Source organism: Hemitrygon akajei, chromosome 14 (genome assembly GCF_048418815.1).
Source record: "Hemitrygon akajei chromosome 14, sHemAka1.3, whole genome shotgun sequence".
NCBI lineage: Eukaryota > Metazoa > Chordata > Chondrichthyes > Myliobatiformes > Dasyatidae > Hemitrygon > Hemitrygon akajei.
In genome coordinates this window covers 32976273-33001344 of record NC_133137.1, presented here as the reverse complement: position 1 = coordinate 33001344, position 25072 = coordinate 32976273, and the positions used below count along the sequence as shown (strand labels likewise).

General features: G+C 39.7%; 1 protein-coding gene across 4 annotated transcripts in view; it reads left to right on the top strand.

The window, feature by feature from the left end:
* smtnb (smoothelin b) overlaps positions 1 to 23516 on the top strand; it is a 309229-nt gene extending 285713 nt beyond the window's left edge. For 3 of the 4 annotated variants that reach the window (XM_073065778.1, XM_073065780.1, XM_073065781.1), the window contains one exon: positions 15948 to 16085. Coding sequence is in view for 1 of the 4 variants with exons in the window: in XM_073065779.1 (XP_072921880.1) it covers positions 15948 to 16074 (127 nt within the window). In the remaining 3 variants the exon portion in view is untranslated. Of the gene's footprint in view, positions 1 to 15947 lie in introns of all 4 variants that reach the window. The other variant, XM_073065779.1, reaches the window with a different exon arrangement.
* Positions 23517 to 25072: the final 1556 nt, after the last annotated feature.

The following is a 25072-nucleotide window of genomic DNA, read 5'->3' as shown; positions in this document are numbered from 1 at the left end:
GCGGGTGCCCATGGCTACACCCTTGGTTTGGAGGAAGTGGGAGGAGCCAAAGGAGGAATTATTGAGAGTAAGAACTAATACCGCTAGACGGAGGAGAGTGGTGGTAGAGGGGAATTGGTTAGGTCTGGAATACAAAAAGAAGCGAAGAGCTTCGAGACCGTCCGGGTGGGGGACGGAGGTATATAGGGACTGGATGTTCATGGTGAAAATAAGGCAGTGGGGGCCAGGGAACTTAAAATCATTGGAAAAAATTCAAAGCGTGAGAAGTGTCACGAACATAGGTGGGAAGAGATTGAACAAGTGGGGATAAGACAGTGCCAAGGTATGCAGAAATGAGTTTGGTGGGGCAGGAGCAAGCTGAGACAATAGGTCTACCTGGACAGGCAGGTTTGTGGATCTTGGGTAGGAGGTAGAAACGGGAAGTGCGGGGTGTGGGAACTATGAGGTTGGTGGCAGTGGATGGGAGATCCCCAGAGCTGATAAAGTTGGTGATGGTATAGGAGACAGTGGCCTGGTGCTCCTTAGTGGGGTCATGATCAAGGGGTAAATAAGAGGAGGTATCAGAGAGTTGTCGCTGTGCCTCGGCCAGGTAGAGGTCAGTACGCCAGACAACAACAGCTCCCCCCTTATCGGCGGGTTTTATAGTGAGGTTGGGGTTGGTGCGGAGGGAGCGGAGAGCAGAGCGTTCGGGAGGAGTGAGGTTGGAATTGGAACAGGATGTGGTGAAGTCGAGACGGTTGATGTCCCTTCAGCAATTAGCAATAAAGAGATCCAGAGCAGGCAGAAGACCAGAGCAGGGTGTCCATGAAGAGGAGGAGGGTTGAAGACGGGAGAGGGGGTCATCGGTGGGGGTAGGAGAGTCCTTGCCAAAGAAGAAAGCTCGGAGACGGAGCCAACGGAAGAAGAGTTCAGCGTCATGGCTTATGCAGAACTCGCTGAGGTGTGGGCGAAGGGGGACAAAGGTGAGGCCCTTACTGAGGACAGAGCGCTCTGCCTCAGAAAGTTGAAGGTCGGAGGGAATGGTAAAGACCCGGCATGGATGAGAGATGGGATCAGAGGGGGGAGGGAGGCTGGTAGTGTCAGTGGAGAGGGAAGGGTTGGGGTGAGAGGAAGATGGAGCCTCTGAGGGCCCAGGAGGTTTGAGATCAGAGTTTTCCTTCTAGATGAGCTGCCAACCATGGCTGACAAGTTCCATCTGCCCGGAGTGACTGGTTTTAAGGTGGCAGTAATCCCTGTGGCCTCTTCTCCTGTCAGTAGAAATGGTTCCACTGAGTTTAGTAACTAAGCCACACATTATGGTCAGGAGCTTGTCTTGGTAGTCAGAGCCTAATAAAAATGTATGCCATTGGGAGGATTAAATAGGTAGTGAAAGCTTATTAAATGTGCAACACCTCACATTTAATCAGCCTATTATTCCAGCGGGTTCAGATCCCACTGAAAGCTTTGATAGTCTTCCTCGCTATCCACTACACCCCAACCTTGGTGTCATCCACAAACTTGCTGATCCAGTTTACCACACTATCATCCAGATCATTGATATAGATGACAAACAACAATGGACCCAGCATTGATCTCTGGGGCACACCACTCATCATTGGCCTCCAGTCAGAGAGGTAGCCCTCTACGGCCACTTTCTGGCTTCTTAGCGAAGCCAATGTCTAATGCAATGTACTACCTCATCTTGAATGCCAAGCAACCTTCTTGAAAACCTCCCATGTGGAACCTTGCCAAAGCCTTGCTAAAGTTTATGTAGACAACATCCACTGCCTTGCTTTCATCAACTTTCCTGGCAACTTTCTTGAAAACCCTATAAGGTTGGTTAGAATAAAAACAAAATGCTGGCAGAGCTCAGCAGGCCAGACAGCATCTATGGGAGGAGGTAGTGACGACGTTTCGGGCCGAAACCCTTCATCAGGAGTGAAGGGCTGATGAAGGAGTGAGGACTCCTGATGAAGGGTTTTGCCTCGAAACGTCGTCACTACCTCCTCCCATAGATGCTGTCTGGCCTGCTGAGTTCTGCCAGCATTTTGTGTTTTAATTTATTTCCAGCATCTACAGATTCACTAAGGTTGGTTAGATATGACTTACCACGCACAAAGCTATGATGACTATCCCTAATCAGTCCCCATCTATCCATGTACTTGGGTATATATCCGGTCCCTTAGAATACCTTCGAACAACTTTCCCTCTATTATGTCAGGTCCACTGGCCTTTAATTACTTGGCTATTCTTAAACAACGGAACAACATTAGCTACCTTCCAATCCTCCACCACCTCACCTGTGGATAAGGATGTTTTAAATATATTTGCTAGGGCTCTTGCAATTTCTGCACTAGCTTCCACACGGTCCAAGGGAACACCTTGTCAGGCCTTGGGAATTTATCCACCCTAATTTGCCTCAAGAGAGCAAACACCTCCTCCTCTGTAATCTGTAAATCTGCTGCTTTGTCTTGCTTCTATAGACTTCAACTCCCAAGTAAATACAGATGCAAAACATCAATTTAAAATCTCCCCCATCTCTTTCACTTCTGCACATAGGCTGGCACTCTGATCTTCCAGAGGACCAACTTTGACATGTATTGACACAAACTTTATCTTTGAAACGGTATCACTGTATAAACTAAAGCTTTAGTTTTATACACGTTTCAACATTAACACCTACTGATTGGTTTTACATATCAAAGGATATCCTAACATCAGTAAAAGCCTATATTAGCATCTAATGGCCTACAATTTGTGTTAATGGTAGGGAAGTTGACAGCATTCATCATCATTACTCAGTGACAACAACAGTGGTCTTTAGAGTATTCACTTGGAAAGTTAAAGACAGAAATCTAGAAAATGCTGTTGATGATTCCCTGCTTCACCGTAGGATTTGATACTTACCAGACTTATCCACTATATAATCTACAAAGAAATTAGATATATGAGAACTTCAAGTAATTCTCACTATGAAGATCCCAGAATACTGTATATTATAGTTTGCCATATAAAGTTTAACTGAGCTGTTAATGCTGTGTAAAACCATAATTATTGAAAACATGGAAATATAATCCTTAGGCTCTGAAGATATGAAATATGGTCTGTTGGATATACCTAGCTTATCAAGCAGTGCTTGTAGGGAGAGAGGTAGCATTTCCGAACAAGACGGAGAAAGTACAGAAATATACAAATTTAAAATGTGGAGATAGGGGGTTGGTAGGAAGAGAACAAGGACTATCTGTAATAGACTAGATATGCAGAAGAAAGAGAATTCAAAAAGCTATGTAAGGTGAAAGAGAGTGTCAATGGGACTATAGCGGGTCAAAAGAAGATGTGAAGTTGTGGTTCCTAGCCTTTTTTATGCCATGGACCCCTGCCATTAACTGAGGGGCCAATGGACCACAGGTTGGAATTCCCAGTGTAAAGGGTACTAGCATCTTTTTTCAGAAATTTTAATGTAACTGCATGCCCCAGAATTATCCACTCTTCTAAATTTAACACTATCTGGTTAGGTTACTCAGACCTTGGAGAAATCTGGAAGCTAAAAAGCGACTGAGGATGCTGTGACAAAGGGAAAACAGTTTTTCTCAGATCACTTATGTACCAGGAAGTGTAGGTTGCTTTGCACCAGAGAGCGAGCAAAGCTGTATTCCATTGTCATTCTACTCATCCACATGGGTAAATTTTGCAAGGCTGATTACTCATGCTAGCATGAATCAACATCGGAGGCAAATGTAGAGAGAAAAGCAGAAAGCAATATTTGCCAGCCATTATAAATTACTTTGGATTATTGGCACTTTAATTTTATTCTACATTGTAGCAAAAATACAATTGCTTGGAAATTCACCACTAAATATTATAGACTAAATTTATAGACAGGACATGTATCCATTGAACACACTGTTATAGAGAGGACTTGCGTCCATTGACAGAATTTCACTAAATTTCGTGTGTTCACGGTCATAGACAGGACTTGCATCCATTGAACACACTGTTATAGACAGGACTTGGATCGAAACATTTGAAATTTCACTAAATTTCAAAGGCAGGCACTGGTACATAAAATTGCTATTGCTTCTAACAAGTCTACACTTCAGTGTCCATACATGTTTCAGTTAATGATCCATTCAGTGAGTCAATATAAATAAGTCACAGAAAACTTCAAAGATTAGAACAAAACAGTAGGAGCTAAACTGATAGTGTATGTAAATCACATCAAGACAGCAAATCTCTGATGTCTTGGGATTATTCTCAGGAATTGGTATTTTTTATGTTTAATCATTTAATATTTTTGAACTAATGCAATGGAGAAAATAGAAACATGTCTTTCACTTAATATCCATCATTTATTTTGACCTTAATTTTGTTTATCTGATGTGGAAATAACCACATTATTTTCTAAGATAGCTGCAAATACCTAGAACAATTAATTCCTAAAATAACCACAAAGGAATAGGTTATTATTGACCCCACTGGAACTCGTTCTAGTGTACATATGTAGGATGGTTAAGACATCAGTCCTGACATATTATCTGAGGATCTGTCACATCAGAACTATCAAATGCAAGCTGAAATTATCTGTAAAGAGCATATTTTAAACTATCAGTAATGATACGTTCCATCCTATACAACTGCTGTTTCCATTAATGATGTAGGTATTTCAGAGGCATTTGATAAGATGTATGAGCAGAAAATCCAATGTTGATATGTTTCTTCCTATTCATGAAATTAGTGACATGGTGGATTCAAAGTTGTTTCTAAGAAGATAAAGAGGCAGAAGATCTAGAAAATGTAGAGGGGAAAGATTTAATAGAAACGGGGTAACTTTTTTTACACTAAAAGTTATGTGGAATGAGCTGCCATAAGAAGGTACGGTAATTTCTTTCAAAATGAAATTGCTCAGGTACAATAATTTGGAAGTTTTAGAAGACTACGGGCCAAACACTGGCAAATTGGACTAGCATGAATGTGGTATTTTAGTCAGCATTAGTTGGGCTGAAAGGCTGTTTCCATGCTGTGTTACTCTATGACAAAAGAAACATTGGTCATATAATGTGCTATGAAGTGGTATGATTTAAGAGAAATTCTTTTAACGTTGGCATACTTTTCTCTGCTGGAATTAATATGTGTTTTACTGAGCTTTTCCCCATTATATTTATTAAAAATGATAGTTCAAGTAAATCATTTTTTTCATTATACAATTTCCTTGCCAGACTATGCAGGCAGTCACTGACACACTGATTACATCAGATCTTGGCTCACATTTGAAAACTGCTATTCGGGAAGTGTTGAAATGAGGTTTACATTAACTTAACCAGTCTGTTTGTAACACAGCATCTGTCTCCTTGGCTACTAAACAGAGCGCCAAACTGAAGTCTTGTTATTGAAAAGATTTTCCACAGTCTCTGACATCTTGTTATTGCTGGGATTAATGACTGTGTATGTTACGTGTGTTTCTAAAAAATTACAAGTTAAATTTTTTCTGTCAAGTAAATTAATGAGCATTTGTAAACCGTACCAACCTTCGGAGGTCACTTGTATTTATCAGCTATAAACACTGACTTTAGATGGTGATATTTGTATGAGGAAATGGTCTCAGTCTGCCTTTGAACCAAAAGCATTATGACTTTAAAAGGAATGTTGTATTAATAGTGCAGATTTTGTGGTGATTAACAGAAGATTAGTAATTACTAAGAAAAAAGTTGTGGAACTTGGAAATCTAGAGAAATAAATAAACAAAGAGAAAATGCTGGACACATTCAGTAAATTATACAAAGGTAGAGGAAGACTTAATGTTTCAGATAATATTTCAACCTGGTTATGGTAAGAGTCAATAGAATAAAAAAAGTTTGGGAACCACTGAGATAAATGATCTTTCATGAGCATGTTCTGATCCCTGAAGTATTAGGACAGTTGAGTAAGGACTTGGTCAAAGTGTCAGGTTTTATAGATAGGCACATCATAAATGAGAAAAGTATGATGTAAGAACAGGCCCTTAGACACATTATGTCTGTGCTGACCATAAGACCAAATCAAATCAATCCAATTTGCCAGTCTGTGGTCTGATACCTGTTTTCACTGCCTCCACTGCAGTCGTTCCGGGTGTCTCTTGGACTCTCTATGTAAAGAAAAACTTGCCTCCCAAAGGTGTCCTCCTCTCACCTTAAGCCTATGCTCTCGTATTTAACATTCCCACCCTGGGGAAAAACCTTTTCTGTTACCTCTCATACTGTTATATACTTCTATCAGGTGATCTGCTCAACCATCAATGATCTTTATATCAGTCCAAGTTTATTCAACTTCTCTTTAAAGCCAATTCAGGAAGCATCATGGTAAACCTCTTCTGCACGCTCTCCAAAACTCCACACCCTTCCTATAGTGTAGCAACCAAAATGGCACTGAATTCTCCAAATGTGGCTCAACCAAAGTTTTATGTATCTGCAACATAACTTCCAAACATTTATACCCATTGCCTTGACTGATGAAAGCAAGTATATTGTACACCTTCTTTACAATCTATCCTCCTTGTGTTGCTCCTTTCATAGAGCTATGGACTTGCACTCCAAGATCCCATATATGTCAGTTCTTCTAAGGATTCTGCCATTCACTGTATTGTCTCCTCTTACATTGACCTCCCAAAATGCAGCATCTCATGCTGTATCTGAATTAAACACCTGCCATTTCTCCTCCCATGTTTCAAACTGGTCTACATTCTGCTGGATTTTTTCTTTGCTATCCATGACTCCACCAATGTTCATGTTATCTACAATGGTACTAATCAGAACACATACATATTCAAATCATTAGCTTATAAAAAAGATCTCAGCAGTAGACTTTGTAGAATGCCATTAATCTAAGATGTCTGGTCAGAAAAGCATTTAATTTGCCAACTCACTATGGATCCCATGTGACTTAATTTTTTTGGACTAGTCTACCACAATGGACCTGGTCAAACACTTTACTGAAGTCCATGAAAGCAACATCTACAGCTGACTATCATTTCGACCTTTTCTCAAAAAAACTCAGGAGACAGGACCACCCCAAAGATATCTGACCTCTGCATTTCTGCCCAATTACAGACCAAACTCCAAGTTCTTTTTTTTTTAAATTTTTTAATTAGTTTTTCAAAACATTTTACAAAATTAAAAACCCCAAGTCCCAATGAGGAGCATTAATACAGAACAAGGTTAAGCATACAATAACAATATGCTACAAAGGAAGAGAATTTAACAAAAAAGCACCTAAATTAAAGACAAGTGAGCTTAGTGTCCTCCCCAAACCCCACAACACAAGAAAAAAAACAACAATTCCAGACCAACCACCACACAATATAGAGAGTATAAGTCCAGACAGTCAAACTCCCAGACTGTGAATACACTTAGCAGCAGAGGATAATAATGCCTACTACCAGAAAAAAAAAATGGAGCTGAAAGCAAGGGACCGAAAAGAAAAAAAAAACCCCAGTCAAGAGGAAGGTTATGAAAGTACTCGATAAAAGGTCCCCAGACCTTATGGAACTTTAAATCCGAATTAAGAACTGAGTAATGAATTTTTTCGAGGTCCAAGCAGGCCATAATGTCATTAAGCCATTGAGCATGGGTGGGCGGGGCAACATCTCTCCATCTGAGGAGGACCAAGCGTCTAGCCAGGAGAGAGGCAAAGGCTAATATTCGGCATTTGGTCGGACTCAGACGTAAATCTGTCTCGCCCCAGAAACCGAACAAAGCAATTAGGGGGTTTGGTTCTAGGTGCTGATTCAGAATATACGATAACGTAGTGAAGACATCTTTCCAAAATTTCTCCAAGCTAGGACAGAACCAGTACATATGGATGAGAGAGGTCACGCCCCTCTTGCATTTATCACAGAACGGACTAATGTTAGGGTAGAATTGAGATAGTTTAGATTTAGACATATGGGCTCTATGAACAATCTTAAACTAAAAGGGAATGGCGCGCATAGAGAGAGGTTGAGTTAACCGATTTGAGAACTGAGTCCCAGCTCTCATCAGATAAGGAGGTATTTAAATCCTGCTCCCAGGCCATTTTAATTTTATCCACAGGAGCCCGTCGTAAGGCTGCTAATTTATCTTGAATAATTGATATTAAACCTTTACCTAGTGGATTAATGGAAAGAAATAAGTCCATAGCATTTTTTGTAGGCAGTTCAGGAAAGTTAGGAATTAAAGGAGCAATAAAGTGTCTAATTTTGAGATATCTGAAAAAGTGAGCATTGGGCAGATTGAACTTTACAGAGAGCTGCTGAAAGGAAGCGAAGCGATTATCAATGAAAAGATCTTCAAAATGTCTAATGCCCTTCCTATACCAAACATGGAATGCTGAATCGTACGTAATAGGTAAAAAAAAAGGTGATTATGTATGACAGGGCTGGAAACAGAAAAACCATGGAAACCATAGCATTTCCTAAACTGAGCCCATATACGCAAAGTGTGTCTAACAAGAGGATTAGCTATTAATCTGGACAGACTACTAGGGAGTGCAGAGCCAAGAAGTGCAGAGATAGATAATTCTTTAGTGGAGCTCAACTCCATTGCCACCCAATTAGGGCACTCGGGTTGGCCATGGAAGAAAGACCAAAAGGTAGCACAACGTATATTAGCTGCCCAATAATATAAACGAAAGTTAGGTAAAGCCATGCCACCCTCTTTTTTAGATTTTTGGAGATGGATTTTATTAATTCTAGAGCGCTTATTCCTCCACAGATATGACAAAATAATAGAGTCTAAGGAATCAAAAAAAGATTTAGGAATAAAAATTGGGATAGATTGAAATAAGTATAAAAATTTGGGGAGAACATACATTTTAACAACATTAATATGACCTACCAAAGACATAGATAGAGGTGACCATTGTGCCAGACTCTGTTTTATAGTATATGAAAGATTGGCAAAGTTTTCACGACAGAGATCTTTAAACTTCCTTGTGACTGTAATTCCAAGATAGGTAAATTGATTATGGACTACTTTAAAAGGGAGATCACGAAATGTTAGTTCTTGTGCTTCTTTATTAATTGGGAAAAGTTCACTCTTATGTAAATTAAGTTTATAGCCAGAGAGCTGGCTAAACTGGTCAAGAAGTGAAAACATTAGAGGTAAGGATGTAGACGGATTTGAGAGAAAGAGTAATAGGTCATCAGCATAAAGAGAAACTTTATGCTCAACACCCCCTCTCCAAATCCTGGTCAATTCAGGACAATTTCGAAATGCTATCGCCAAAGGTTCTATAGCCAAATCAAAGAGAAAGGGACTTAAGGGGCATCCCTGACGGGTGCCACGTTTGAGATTAAATACCTGGGATTTCTGAAAATTAGTTAAAACAGAAGCAGTAGGACACAGGTACAGCAATTTGATCCAAGAGATGAAACTTTGACCGAGGTCAAATTTTTTTAAGACTGCAAAAAGGTAGTTCCACTCTATACGATCAAATGCTTTCTCCGCATCGAGGGAAATAACACATTCAGGACAGCCGTTGAGTTCGAAGTAACTTTGTCTGCCTGTTCCATCGTTGAGGTTTTGGTTGGATTGTTCTTTGTCAGGGACCTCACCCTCAACCTTACCACCATGGGTGACCCTACCAGGAGCATAGCTCCAGACAGCATCGCTCTCAGGATCTCAGGACCACACGAGCTTCTCCACCACAACAAGGTGACAATCCACAGAGAAGTGGTCCTATACTGAATTGAGGAAAATTATGTACTTCAGATCTGGCACCAACTTGTGGTCTACTGCATAACAGGGATTCCTGCTTCCTATGTCCTTCTGAAGTCTGGACCACCTACAGTAGATATCTCAAGGCAGCAGAAAATTGCTTCCAATATCACTTCTTCCAAATTTCTCAATTCACTCGTATGGTAAGAAAATAAATCACAGTATTTTTTTTCTCACAACCATCTCTTACATTGGACAAACTTAAACTGGGTAGAAACTGGGAGGAGTTGATATGAGTGTAGGAAGAATAAAGTGATATTAATGAAGGGCCAGTGTTAATGGGCAGTTGATGGCTGGCATAGACTCAATGGGCTGAAGGGCCATTTTCCATGGGGTATCTCTCCATGACTCTCAATGACTCTGAACATGCCTTTCAAGTGAAACTGTCATGGGAGGAGATAACTAGGTAGACAGAGAAAAAGATTGAAGAAATTGCTCAAACTATCCTTGAAGAAGAGCAGCAGCAACCTCTGCCTCCCACAACCTCTGTGACTCTCAAATTGAGTAAAATCATTCAAGATGGTATTGAGTACCACCAAGGCCATGTGCCCAGCGAATACAGAAGCTCTGCATTAGTGGTGGAAGAAGCATGTCACTTCATAAACTATGCATGTACCTGCCCATCTGTGGCAGAGTCTGCACTTTCCACATTGGCCCTACTGGCCACCTCAGAACCCACTAGAGCAGAGAGAAAGGAGTCATTCTTGATCCTGATTGGCTGCCTCAGAAGATGACACCAGCTACTCCTAGCTGCTATTTTATTCAAGGGAACCAGTGCTAAGAGAGCAGAATACAGCTAAAACTGGGTTAGTATGAAGGTGGCACGATAGTCTGGCAGTTAGTGTAATGCTTTAAAGCACCAGTGACTGAGGTTCAATTCCTACTACTGTCTATAAGGAGTTTGTATGCTCTTCCCATGACCATGTGTGTTGGCTTCCGCCAGGTGCTTCTTCTTCTTCGCACATATGTGTATTCGAAAGACTCCCAGTAAGTTGTTGGCATTTTGTGTTGGTACCAGAAGCTTGGCAACACCTACCTTCAATGAATCCTCAGACTGTCTTGGTCGTTGATGCAAACATTTCACTGTACATGTGACAAATAAATCTAATCTTTACCTTTAGTTTGTTAGATCCATTTGAATTGTGCAGTTCTGAGTTAACTGGTCAAAGCCGTAGAGAAATTGTTGACAGCATTCATGATGTGAATGCCAGTAGCTCATGTAAATTGGGCATAATTGGTTAGAGTTGAAAAATGAACTGTTGTCAGTGTTTCTGAAAGATGTAGTATTCCAAATTAATGTGTGGTCTGACACACTGCAGGCAATTTTGTAAGGGTATTGAAAATGACATTTCAGCTCATTGTGCCAAATAAGTTAAGCAAACAGGCAGGGCTGGTTATTCCTGAAAGAACACAATTGCTTGGCATAAGGTCCAGTTTGGAGTGGGACTGCATGTAAGCAGACAGTAGTAGAGAGTCGTACAACACAGAAACAGGCGCGTTGGCCCACCATGTCACCAAAGTAACATGCCATTAGCCATTATCTGCCCTTCCAGTAATCCACAATACTCATCCTTACCCACCTTGGGTCAGAGAACGTTTATGCCTTTCTAAAGAAGAAAGCTCCATCTTCAGTTTTGGAACAGGTTCCCAATGTAGAAGACTCTGGCTCCAGAATATGACCATGTGTTTTCTGGTTGGTTTGTTATCAAGAAAAAGACTGTAGATACAGACCAGGTTCAGAATGAATGTGATTGGGTTCAGGTCAGGTTTTCACTTTCACCTCCAAGCTGAACTCCAGCACTCATTTGTGTCGATATTTCTCCAGGAGAAAATCGAAAGCTTTACATGGACAGAAATATCAGCGCATTTGGTTGCAAGAAATGTCGATAACAATTCACCACAAGGATTTGTATCATAAATTAATTTTCTAATAATGTAGTAATATGGCAAATTAAAACTATTAAATATGCTGGTGTTTGAGCTCTTGATCTGTATATGATGTCAATGATACACAATTTACCCAATTCCAATTTGTGTATTCACATAAAATAATTACTTCAGTAACTGAGAAAATTGATGGAAATCTATACAGGGACATCATGTAATAATGTTAGAGTATATAGGAAGGCAGTTCTTTTCCTTGAAAAATTGTATTGTCAAAAAATGCAATTAACATGGTATTTGAATTTCCCATTATGCTACTGCATCATGGAAATGATATAATGCCTATGTTTGACCTGGATCTATTTTAAACAGAGTTGCCATTTTATATATATATAGCAGTGGTGCACCATCTACAGGCTGAAGGATAATTCAGTCCAACCCACCACAGCAAACAGTAAGTTATCGAAGCTGGGTACTTGGCTTCCATATCTGGGTTGTGATCATCCAGTTTCCAAGTACACAATGCAAACCCCCATCACAAGGCATGGGTGGAATCTGGTTAATCTGCACATCTATGTTTACCAGCTTTCAAAAATGTCAAATGACTTTGAATACCTATGTCTGACTTTCATAAATACTGAAAGGTATTTTTAAAACTATTAAAGAAAAAGCATTCCACTAAAATGTTACTTATTTTTAAAAAATATTGTAAATGATGAAATACATTAAATACTTGTCTCTTAAACCAATTAATTCAAAAACAGAAATTACTTGAAATGTACCAGTTGGCCATGAAGCCATTCCTTTCCGCTGAAGCAAATTGCTTGACTGATCCTGTGCCAGGTCTAACATCACACAATTTAAACAGCTGTATTTCCAATGTTGAGAAACTTGTGGAAGCTGGGGCTTCATCGCTCGGCGTTGTGAGTAGTTCAGTGTCAGGTCACAGCCGCCAAAAACCTCTCAAGAAGTTCGGGACCTGCTGGTGAAAAGTTTATCAGTTTCACCTTCCTAGCAAGAAAAGAATGGACACTGCTGTAGTTAGTTTAATTTGTAAGTATCATCAAGTGATTGCTGCTGGAAAATACTTGCATGTGAATATTAAAGGGAAGAGGATTGAACTTAACTACAATTCCCTCTAATGGTTAATTAGCCATGAACTGTATTAGCTATGCGCAATTGGGTTCAACTGTAAGATTAATCACGAGAAGAATGTGCTCTACACATAAGTATTAAGGAGAGAAAATGTTCCAGTATTTTACCATTCCATTGTACTAACATGGTAAATAAAAACGGATGGCAGACTTCTAGACTTCTATTAATCATTTTCCATATTATTCTAGCTTCAAAAGCTATGTGACCTTTCTATGTGGTACCTTAGAGTATCAAGTAAGGCTCAACTAATTCTCATTACCAGAATAATCCATTAAAATTCTGGATCAGCGCCTGATGAAATATAATATTGATCAAATGTTATGACATTAAATAGTCTTCATGTAAAAGTTCCAATGGAAAAACTTTCAACTTCTGGAAGAAGCTGAACACTTTTGCAGCGTGTTGTATATCCTAGTTACTGATTATAATTAGAATGGATAATTATAAAGTATTTGAAACTTTACAGAAAATGACTCTGCAATTCACAACAGTTTACAGGTTATTCTGCCAGGATGATTCTAAACACTGGTGCTCCATAAGGCCCACAGCACAATACAGGCCCTTCGGCCCACAATGCTGTGTCCAACATATACTTACTTTAGAAATTACCTTGGGTTACCCATAGTTCTTTTTTCTAAGCTCCATGTATCTATCCAGGAGTCTCTTAAAAGACACTGTTGTATCCACTTCCACTACCATTGCCGGCAGACCATTCCACGCATTCACCTCTCTACGTAAAAAACTTACCCCTGACATCTCCTCTGTACCTACTTCCAAGCACCTTAAAACTGTGTCCTCTCATGTTAGCCATTTCAGCCCTGGGAAAATGCCTCTGACTATCCACATGATCAATGCCCCTCCTCATCTTATACTCCTCTATCAGGTCACCTCTCATCCTCCATTGCTCCAAGGAGAAAAGGCCAAGTTCACTCAACCTATTCTCATAAGGCATGCTCTCCAATCCAGACAACATCCTTGTAAATCTCCTGTGCACCCTTTCTATAGTCTTCACATCCTTCCAGTAGTGAGGTGATCAGAACTGAGTACAGTACTCCAAATGGGGTCTGACCAAGGTCCTATATAGCTGTAACATTACTTCACGGCTCTTGAACTAAATTCCATGATTGATGAAGGCCAATACACCGTATGCTTTCTTAACCACACAGTCAACCTGCACAGCAGCTTTGAGTGTCCTATGGACTCGGACCCTAAGATCCCTCTGATCCTCCACACTGCCAAGAGTCTTACCATTAATACTATATTCTGCCATCATACTTGACCTACCAAAATGAACCACCTCATACATCTGGGTTGAACTCCATCTGCCACTTCTCAGCCCAGTTTTGCATTCTATCAATGTCCCACTGTAACCTCTGACAGTCCTCCACACTATCCACAACACCCCCAATCCTTGTGTCATCAGCAAATTTACTAACCCATCCCTTCACTTCCTCATCCAGGTCACTTATAAAAATGACAAAGAGGAGGGGTCCCAGAACAGGTCCCTGAGGCACACCACTGGTCACCAATCTCCATGCAGAATATCTCCCAGATACAACCACTCTTTGCCTTCTGTGTGCAAGCCAGTTCTGGATCCACAAAGTAAGGTCCCCTTGGATCCCATACCTCCTTACTTTCTCAATAAGCCTTGCATGGGATACCTTATCAAATACCTTGCTGAAATCCATATACACTACATCTACTGCTCTACTTTCATCAATGTGTTTAGTCACATCCTCAAAAAATTCAATCGGGCGCGTAAGGTATGACCTACCTTTGACAGAGCCATGCTGACCATGTTGACAGTAAATAAGAATTTGAGAGCCAATGTAGAAAGACATGGATATATTCCCACATGTGGTGATGTCTGATTTTAGAGGACTAGAAACATTTCATTTCATTTAATTGGAGTAATTTCAACTGTAAAGATTTATAGAACACAAAACAATAGCACTGTGGTAATTTGTGTAGGGAAGGACTCAGAATAGATGATGAGGACTAGATCATGAAGGTATAAACTCTGATATCACTGAAGTAAAATGTATTTCATCTGTGAAAATTTAACAATTATATAAAATCATATTTAAGTTTAAATATAAATAGAAAATAGGCTACCCATTCAGTATTGATGCAGGTAATTCAGTTTTGATTCCACACTAATGTTAAAACTGTTCAAAGTATATTGGCTATTATGGATCAGAATAATGATGTTAAAGAGAATGAGGCAAGAAAACCGGATGAAGTAAATCTAAAATTAAAATTGATGCTAATACTCAACAGGTCGGGCAGCTTCAGTGAAGGGAGGAATAGAGTTAAAGTTTCCAAATTTTGTTCATTAATTCTGTTTCCATCACCACAGAGGCTGCCTGACCTACTGAGTAGTTCCAGCAATGTCAACTTTATGAAAAAAAGAATAATGCCCACTATTCAGTAGCGACCACCTCTGTTAATTCGGTTAGTCTGAGTCTGAGTGCAACTATATTTAGATGATAACTTCATGTATCTTAAATGAGAAAAAAAGAATTCTTAATCACTTTCATGCGCTATGGAAATTCTGACCTTCCTTAAGTTCATAATTTTTGCTGTGAAATTTGGGCAGTGATTTTACTATATTTTTAGATGATGCATTATTTTTTAATTGTTTGATTAATTATGAGTTGTTTCTGAATTGAGAGATCCACAAGATTTCTATGTCTGACAATTTAAGGTCCAAGTTAATATTTTGTGATTGTTTTTATTTACTTGATTATCTCCAATTAAATGCCTTGCTTTTTTTCTTAATTCAGCATCTTCTATAAATGCAAACCTTCATTATTTGCTGTTCCAGTAAAAGGCACTCTGGTCACCTTGTTCCTCCTCCTAACTGAAGCTACTCTTTCCTCCTGTCAGCTTAGTTAACAGAGATTTTTTAAAAATATGTTGGGTTCAGCCATAACCGAGAGACAAGATCTGTATCTCTTGTGATCTTTATTATAGGTACAATGATGAAAGGATTAAGAATCACCATGAAGTGTTCTTGTTCACTTTCCAATAGCTGGCATTAGAAAAGGCACTGTCTTGGTTGAAAAATAGTATATTATATTGACAGACCTAAACAGGAATACAGAAAGTAATTATTTTAACAATTGCATGTTTATAGCACTGTAGAGCTTCAAAGTTTATTTTGGTGCAATGTGCTTTATTTATATTTTCTCATTGCAGACAGGTAGCTTCCTGTGATCCCCTCATTGACGTAGAAGATATGATGATAATGCGCAAAAGACCCGATCCTAAGTGTGTCTTCACCTATGTTCAGTCCCTGTATAACCATCTACGAAGGTACGAGTAACAGGACCTGGGAGATAGAAGGCAGAGTGTCTTGTATTTCTGTTTATAAAATATATCCACAGCTTGCCTGTGTTTTCAGACAATTGTCAAAAGACATGTACAGACATGAGTCACTACGTACTGCATTTGCATGCTTGGATTTCCTTTCTTTTAGTGCAAACAGACAAGGGTGAAGATCCTAGGGTGATGTATTATTCATGTTATGTGTTCTAAAGAATTCTAGCACATGACTATTTTTATTTCCAAATCAGGAAAAAAAATCTTATATATGTACTGAGAAAGAATCTTTATATTGTATAATCATCCACCTACATATTTGCAGAGTATTATAGCACTGAAGTAAGGCACAAAGGCTGCACAACAGTTTTTAGCATTAGAGAAAGGAAAATTGGATATAATATGAATTTTTAAATTATGCAGCACATCATTTTCTCTCACCTCTCATTCCGCCAGCATCACTCATCATCCAACAGGCATATCTAGAAGCAGTAAGAGGTAAATTCAAATCAAGTGGCTTATCACTTCATTCTGATACACCTCTTTTGCAGTGCAGTGTACAGTTATTCTGTCATTTTCACTTTTGCAAGGTAGCTTCTCTGTTGTACAATTAAAATTAATTTTGAAATTTTATTTCATAGTTCGCATCAGCAGAAAAATGTTGCACTTTAGAAAGATAAAGGGAAGTGTGCATGTCATTTGGTTATAATACTAAAAAATTCAGTATTCCTGTCACCAATAAAATTAATAGCTAACTTAATTGCTGTTTGGGAGACAAGTTGGTAATCAGCACTTAGCGCTTGCAAAGGCATCAATATCACTTGGATTGTACCTGTTAGATTAGTTCCATTGACTTTGTTGAATCTCTATGTGCTGAGATAAGTCCAACCACCAGGTGATACTTGCACATGTAACAAGTCTAACAGTTAATTCTCCCCATTTTATTAATACAGCCTACTGCATGCTTGAGTATTTGATAGAAAAATGTAACAACTAACGACCAGAGTAGAATGGAGAATGTCACTATGTTGTTGCAAAGCCTATACACGGAGTATCTGAAAATTTCTCAACAAATGTAGACTCTATAGCTTATAGAGCATTACAGCATGGTTACAGGCGCTTTGGCCCAATGAATCTGTGCCGGTCATGTTGCCCTGATTTTCAGCCAACATCCCTCCAGGCCCCTCCCTTCCATGTATCTCTTCAGTGCTTCTTAAATGATCCTATTGTACCTGCTTCACCCACTTCTTCTAGCAGCTCATTCCAGATACTCACCATCCTCTGTGTGAATAAACTGTCCTTTTTAAACTTTTCCCCTCTCGCACTAAATCCATGCCCCATAGTTTTGGACTCCTCCGCCCTGGGGAAAAGGCTGTTACACCTTATATATGCCTCTCATGATGTTAAACACTTGTCTAAATTCACTCCTCATTCTCCTTCATTCCAAGGAATAATGAGCTAACCTGGCCAACCTTGCTCTTTAACTCAAGTTTTCTAGTCTTGGAGGTGGGAGAATGAGTAATTTGCTGTGGATAGGCAAATAGACTGATAGTGCATATTATGGAGACTCCATTCTTTGGGTAGATTTTGCATTGCACGTTATTGCAATACTTTTGGTAAACTTAAATATTGCTCATTTTCTGAAGCATGTCAATAGCCAGGTTTTAAAATAATGGGTCAGCCACTCTGGAGCAAGATCTTGAGAAATTTCTTCACCCAGAGAACAGGACATCTTTGGAATTCTTTACCCAAAGTTGTGGAGGTTCAGTAGCCCAGTATAGCCAAAGTTGTGATGTATAGAATTTTGGATGTTATGAGAGTTGTGTAAGAAAATGGCACTCAGGTAAAAAAAAGGAATAGCCATGGTAGAGAAGGTGTAAGCTTTCTAATGGCCTGCTTATACTTATTAACTTTATATTTTGCTCATGATTGTTAGCTCTGCTTAGAACTTCTAGGAGAGCAAGTGACAAATTATTTTCAAAGTTGTACTTTAAAATATTCCACTGTCAAGCCAGGTAAATAATTAATACTGATAATATTGTAAAACAGTATGGTGTCTTTTCACATCTCCAAAGGAAGAAAGATGATTGCACGTAATTAAATCTTTTTTTAATATATAAATTGAGGAAATAATGCAAATATGATAAATCAGAAATAATAATCGTAGACATTGAGCAATCAACACCTGTAAGAATTGTGACAAAAAGTGCACCCAAAATATTAACCAGACTTTCACTTGCAACACGTTATCCTACCCATTCCCGAAGACCAGGACCACCCATGCACTACCCACCATTAATTCCTGGAGTGAGAGGGGCTGGAAGATTTATGACTGGCTTAACTACAATTTCCGATTCTAGAACTGTGCAAATGTGAAATTCTGATCAGCAAGTTATGTAATAAAGCGATCACTTATCATGTTGTGCAGCTTTGGTGATATTTTTAAACCATGGACCTTTTTTTAAGTTTGCTGATGCAAAACAGGAGTAAGCTGAGATATTTATAGTACATATAGTGTATAGGCAGAAAGATCACACCATTCACAAACATGAGATTCTGCAGGTGCTGGAAATCTAGAGCAACACACACAAAATGCTGGAGGAACTTAGCAAGTCAGGAGGGGAATAAGTAGTTAACGTTTTGGGCTGTGACCTTTCATTAGGACTAATCCATAGATCAGGACCCCTCCATAAAAGCTGCCTGACTTGCTGAGTTCCTCTAGCATTTTGTGTGTGTGTGTTACACCACTTCACAAACTACCTACCTGCCCACTCCCTTAGGCATTGTGGTGAACTACATATACCTGTCTGGACACGCCCCTCTGCTGACTGCTCCTGTGGCTCCTCCCACGGACCCCTGTATAAAGGCGATTGGAGGCACTGCTCCTCCCTCAGTCTCCAGGATGTTGTGTGGTGGTCTCTTGCTGCTAATCGTGGTGTCTTGCAGATAATAAAAGCCTATCGTTCACCTCCCATCTCCGAGAGTTATTGATGGTGCATCAGGCATCTCCAGCCTTATCTGTAGAGAAATCTGTGGTTCCCACATTGGCTTCAGCAGTCACCCCAGAACCCATGGAACTAGAGTGGAAACGAGAGTTCCTCAATTCCAAGGGTGTTTAAGAAGAACATGGAGATGCGACACTACATTGTGCTCTACTCTGGAAATTCATTGCATTTGAAGCCAGTGAAATGAATTTCAGAGGTAGAAGACTAATTTAACTTTACAAGTACATTATAGATAAAAATCTTTAATGCTTAAATCAGCTTCTTCAATTACATTAACTAAAAGAAAAAAAATGACTCCCATGGTCTGATACTTTTAATAATCACCAGTATCATAAGCAAATAATTACACTCAGACATTTCAAATAATATCAAGGTTTCTGTCACCTTGTAGTAGAGGGTTCAAATCCCTGACACTGTTTATTGAAGCAAGAATGCTGCAGGCTCTGATTTTCAAATTACTCAAAATCAGCTTGGTGTGTTTCTCTCTGTCAAGGGTATTATATGTGTGTGTGTTTTAAATAATCTACATAGGGCAGACTGACCTTTGCAAACCACATGCATATTCACTGTAGATATTAGTGCCACATTTTATAAATTAAAAAAAATCAGTGCAATGTTTCTATATGTAACTGTATGAAGAAAACTGCCACGCGCATGTGTATGTCTGTATAAATATTTTTATTGTCCATTTGGACTATGTTTTCTTATTAAAATTAGCATTGAGCTTGCTACAGTTTTTAAAAAATAGTTTTAATATTTGTTTCTAGAAATCCAGATTTATTTTTATTGCTTATCCTCCTTGTACTCAAAATGATGAAATTCTTGGATTGGAAACCAGTGGTTCTTGGACACTGGGAGAGGAGAATTGTTGGCCTTTGACCAGCTTCACCAGCTAACCAGGCAGTTACTGATTAATCCATGTCTCTCCTTCAAGATGTTTTTACCTTGAGGGATAAATGAAAGCGTAGACACATGCCTGTGCTGACTGATAGTTTACCATAATGTAAAGAAAGCAATTTCAGAAATCTGACAGGAGTGTAGATCCAATCTGCCCAGATTTCCATGAATTCCTTGATGTGCTGTCCAAATAAATTTACCTTGCTAAGGACACATTCTGATGCAACCATGCGAAAAGATGACCTGCAGGGACTGGCCTTCAGAAAACTTGGTAATAAAAGCATGTGGAGTCAGGAAGCTAACGCTCATGTGGAAAATGCAGGCCCATGGTTTAGAGTGGCTCCACCCGGAGTGGCATTTTTATAGAAAGTGAGCCACACGCTGTATGTCTAAATGTCAACAGCGCAAGATCCTCACTTCTGTTTACAAGAGCATTCAATCTCTCAGATGTTGCAATTAGCTCTCTCCTCATGTTAGCTGTAAACTGCCATATAAAAAATAAGTTTTGAATATGGTGCTTCAAGGTAAAAACTAAATGCTAAACGTGACTTGGCATCTTAAATACAAAAATACTAATAAATTTCCTCTATTCTGAACCATAGTATTTTGGTTGCCAGCTTGATTTTTTTAGGAATGTTTACAGTGCAGCAACTTGGTCCATATTATCTTTTGCAAACACTTGTAACATCTTCTGTTGGGTAATATTTCACCTGCTGTACACCTCGTGATGCCTTCTTAACGTGTTCATTCAACATTTTGCCAGTGTTGCCTACATTCTGCAGATAAAGAGCAAAGAATAGGTTAGAAAGGAAGTTGGAGTTAAGCCAGGATTAAATCTGAAAATGTAGAATGTAGATTCTTTTAAGATTGCACTACCACTGGTGTTGGATGAATATTGACTGATAGATCGGTGGTTAAACCATGAATTTTAGTTCATTGGTACATGGAGGATAATAATTGCTGTAAGGAAGACAGTGACTGTATGAAGGAGAAAGAGTTCTCAAACCTGATTCACTGCAAGCAGCATATAAATCCATGGCTCGCAGAGACATCTGCGCAATCTGGCTGCAAGGTTCATACGTTGTTCTGAAAGATGGATATGATACCTGCTCCACTGCATGTTCAATTTTGGAGCTTGTGCCAAATGTTATTCTTTGTCTTATTAAAAAAAAATGGCTAAGCTTTCAAAATGTACAACAAATAAATAAACTGCCATATAATTCCATTTTTATGTTAGTGGGCTTGAATGTACAGGTGTTCTTCAAACATAGGTTCATGCCATGTTATAATAAAGCGAGTTGTTAGTGAAAGACTTGTATGACTGCAAGTCAGAGTACTGGCTGTAATTATTCCATTCTATCGATGATATAGTTTAAACTCTACTCCAGAAATCTCAAAACAAATGAATTCCCACTTTTCTGAATATTCACTGCTGGTCTCAAAGAGAGCTATCTACAAAAATCTAGCAAAGCAACACACACAAAATGCTGGAGGAGCTCAACAGGTCAGGCTGTGTCTATGAAAATGAAGAGACAGTCGACATTTCAGGCCAAGACTTATTTGGTACTGTACTAGCAATATCTAGCAAACTCTGGCGTCAATTTGCCTTTTACTCCCTTTGATTGTGGTCTGAAAGCACTTCAAAGGGTTCTCTAGTATGCCCAATTTTTCACTGGGTATTTTGCAATCAAAACAACAATTCAATGATTTTCAGAGGTCACACTAGAGAAGGTTGATAAATAAAACAACCACTGAAGGACTTCAGCTATGACTATCTCGAGTTTAATGCATGTGTATGAACTCCAGAAGTTGCTGCCAGATTCCTAGGGAGTGATGGTGAATTCTGATAGTTTATCAGTTTCAATCAGAAGTCCAGCCGATTGACCTTCCTCAGCCCAATTCACAGTGCAATGTAAATGACTGAAATCCACCAAAAGGATTTTAAAAAACATTAGTTAGGACAGGATTTCCCAACCTGTTTTATGCCATGGACCCCTACCAGTAACCTAGGGGTCTGTGGACCCCAGATTAGGAACCCCTGAGTTAGGTAACATTGGATGATAGGATATTTGAGACTGCATTGGTTTTGTGCTACCTTCGGGCTCTTTGACCTTCACGAGCAATCTTGCCACAAGAAGTTATTTTATATTTTCATTAATTTAAGATACTTTATCTCATAATCATATGCAATACCAGTGTTTGGGATTGGATATACTTCAGTTATTTCCCAGGCAAGTATGACATGGATCAGAAATAGATTTATTGCTGTGGGTTTCAGTCTGGAGACCAATTCTGCGCCAGGAGGTCGAGGGGGTGAGGGGCAAGGACATGGGACGCTCGTTTATGAGATGATGAAGCCGGAATAGCCGACAGAAGTAAATTGCAGATTTTCTTGTGGCATTCCCATCCATGAGCAACATGGTCAACAAGCTGGAACCCATTCAGAAGGGAACAGCTGAAGACTTTGAGAGTAGTCAGGGGAAATTGAGAGAGACTATGCGTTGGGTAGGGGGAAAATGAGATCAGGAACTCCATGAGAGTGGCCCAGATTAGGGTGATTCTGTTGATACTCAGAAACATGGGAACAGATGGTGACCAGGAGGCACTGAGGGCTCTTGGGAGGAATGGTGAGGATTGGAGCCTGTAGAAACATCCCTTATTCCATAGGCAAAAATCAATTTTGCCTTTCAATTTCTGAGTTTAGAGCAAGAAAATAAGGGAAGGGAAACCAGGCTGGTTCATGTTGATGGTTAAGCTAAAGCAAATTGAATCGTTATGATATTTAAGTAACTGCCACCCCCCCCCCCCGCCCCAAACATGATAGGTCTCCTATGCTTTACCCTACTTCTTAAACAAGAATAGGTGAGTTTGAATAGGTTCAGTTCCCATTCCAGATGTTTTGTAAGCTCTTGACATGAGCCAGTTAATCTGATTGGGATTTAAAGTTCAGGCCATTGCCGCTATCTTTCCAGTACAGGATTGATTCTATAGATCTGTTCAAACACTTACCTGAAAATTCACTAACGGATCAGTTCTGCCTTACACAGATTGTCACTTGGTGGGCATTCCTCATTTGTTTTCGATAAATAGTCATCACCAAAGCTCAGAGAACAAACAGCCAGTACTGTTACTAAAGGGTAATAGCTTCAATTAAAGGTTTTACCAATGCTTTTCGTTCTGCACTAAGATTTGCAGATATAGGATGCACACGAACACGTTTACACAAGCACCTGCTACTTAGAGTCCATTATTTCATAACTTGTGGAGCAGGTAAACTTGGCTCTTTGCTCTTTTAGAGTTTAACTCTTTGACTAAAATGCTATTTAATTTTAGTTTTGTTTCACAACATGGCTGTATTCCTGCTTGCACTAGAATTAATTTACGTATGGAATAAGCCTGGTTTTACCTTCAGTTTAGCATGTTGTGTCTTCAGACCACTGCACCATTCTAACTGTCAGCAGATTTCAGTATGTATTTTGAAATATCTGTTTTACACCGTTTACATGGATATGTACTAAAGCACAAAATAAAACTATTTACAGTTGGTATTGTCTTGGTTTTGCTTATTTTTCACATTCAGATTGTGTCTTAACTGATGTTCAGGTGCTTTCTTCCCCATAAAGCTCCCTCCCCTCTTTTCCTCTGCTCCTTCTGCCTTCTCCTCTCTCTTCCCTGCTGTCTCACCATCCCCAGATATCCACAGCCATTGTGGCCAACAGGAGCTGATGAAGGACTATTAATAATGTCCTTAAAAATAATAAGGTCCTTAATAATGGACGCTGCCTTTCTGAGACACTGCTCCCTAAAGATATCCTGGGTGCTTTATAGGCTAGTACCCAAGTTGGAGCCAACTAAATTTACGACCCTCTGCATGCAGCTTCTTTCTGTCCTGTGCAGTAGACACCCCCCCCCCCCCATACCAAACAGTGATGCAGTCTGTCAGAATGCTCTCCATTGTACATCTATAGAGCATCATTTCTTACTTTACCATTCTTGTCTTAAAATTGTTTTTTTTTGCTGCAAGAGCGGACCTATTTGACTAGAATTCTTGTTATTTCTACCTGTGCCTGTTAAATTTAAACCCAACATGCACATTCTTTGCGCGACTTTGGGGCAAGTCATTGGTTAAGTTGATTGAAAAACAGGGCAGGCGTAATGAGCGAAAGGGAAGTCATTCTCCGGTCTCATAGCGCCCTCTAGTGGCTACTGTTTGCAGAGCGCTGCCACAATCCACCTGCAATTCAGAAAGTTTACCCAACTTCTCACGCAGCTTGGCAGAAATCAGATGATTGTGTGTTCTGGATTAATTAACTGTTACTGGCACCCGGGCCTGTCTGATGCAGCTCAGAACAATTTCTCTTAGCGGACCGGGTTCAATATTGACCTCTAGTATCTAAGGGTCCTTGTTTCCCCTGAATGTGGGTTTCCTATGTATGCTCCAGATTTCCTCTCATTCACCAAAGATGTGCGGGTCGGCAGGTTAATTGGGAAACTGCTACTCCTGTAACGAAGTGTGGCAAAATCTGGGAAGAGTTCATGGGAATGTGATAAAAGAAATTGGGATCAGTGCAGGATTATGCTTCATGAATCCAGACTTGGTGAGCGGATGTATTTTTAAATAAAATAATGATTTTGGGTGGTGGGGTGGAGATGTGTCTCAACCAAAGCAGGTGTAAGGCGCTCCTTCCATCCACTAGCCTGCAGCTCCCCCTTGGGCAAGGTGTATGACCTGCTTAGCCCCTCCCCCCACTGATCAGGGTCATGTGGAGCCATGGGACCAGCAGGTGGATGGTCCTGTCAGCAGTTGGTGCACAACACAGGTCCTGGTTGTGAGACCGCTGACACCAGGCAGGCCAGCTCTGAAGAGTATTGATAATGGCTGGGTTCACCCATCTTGTAAAGACACTTCCCAGGAGAAGGTAATGGCAAATTACTTCTGTAGAAACATTTGCCAAGAACAATTATGGTCAAAGACCGTGATTACCCACATCATACAACACGACACATGATGATGATGAAAATAACGAGGGGCTCAGATGGGATGGATAATAGGAAACTTTTTCCCATTGCAGATATAAGTTTAAGATAGAGATGAGCAGG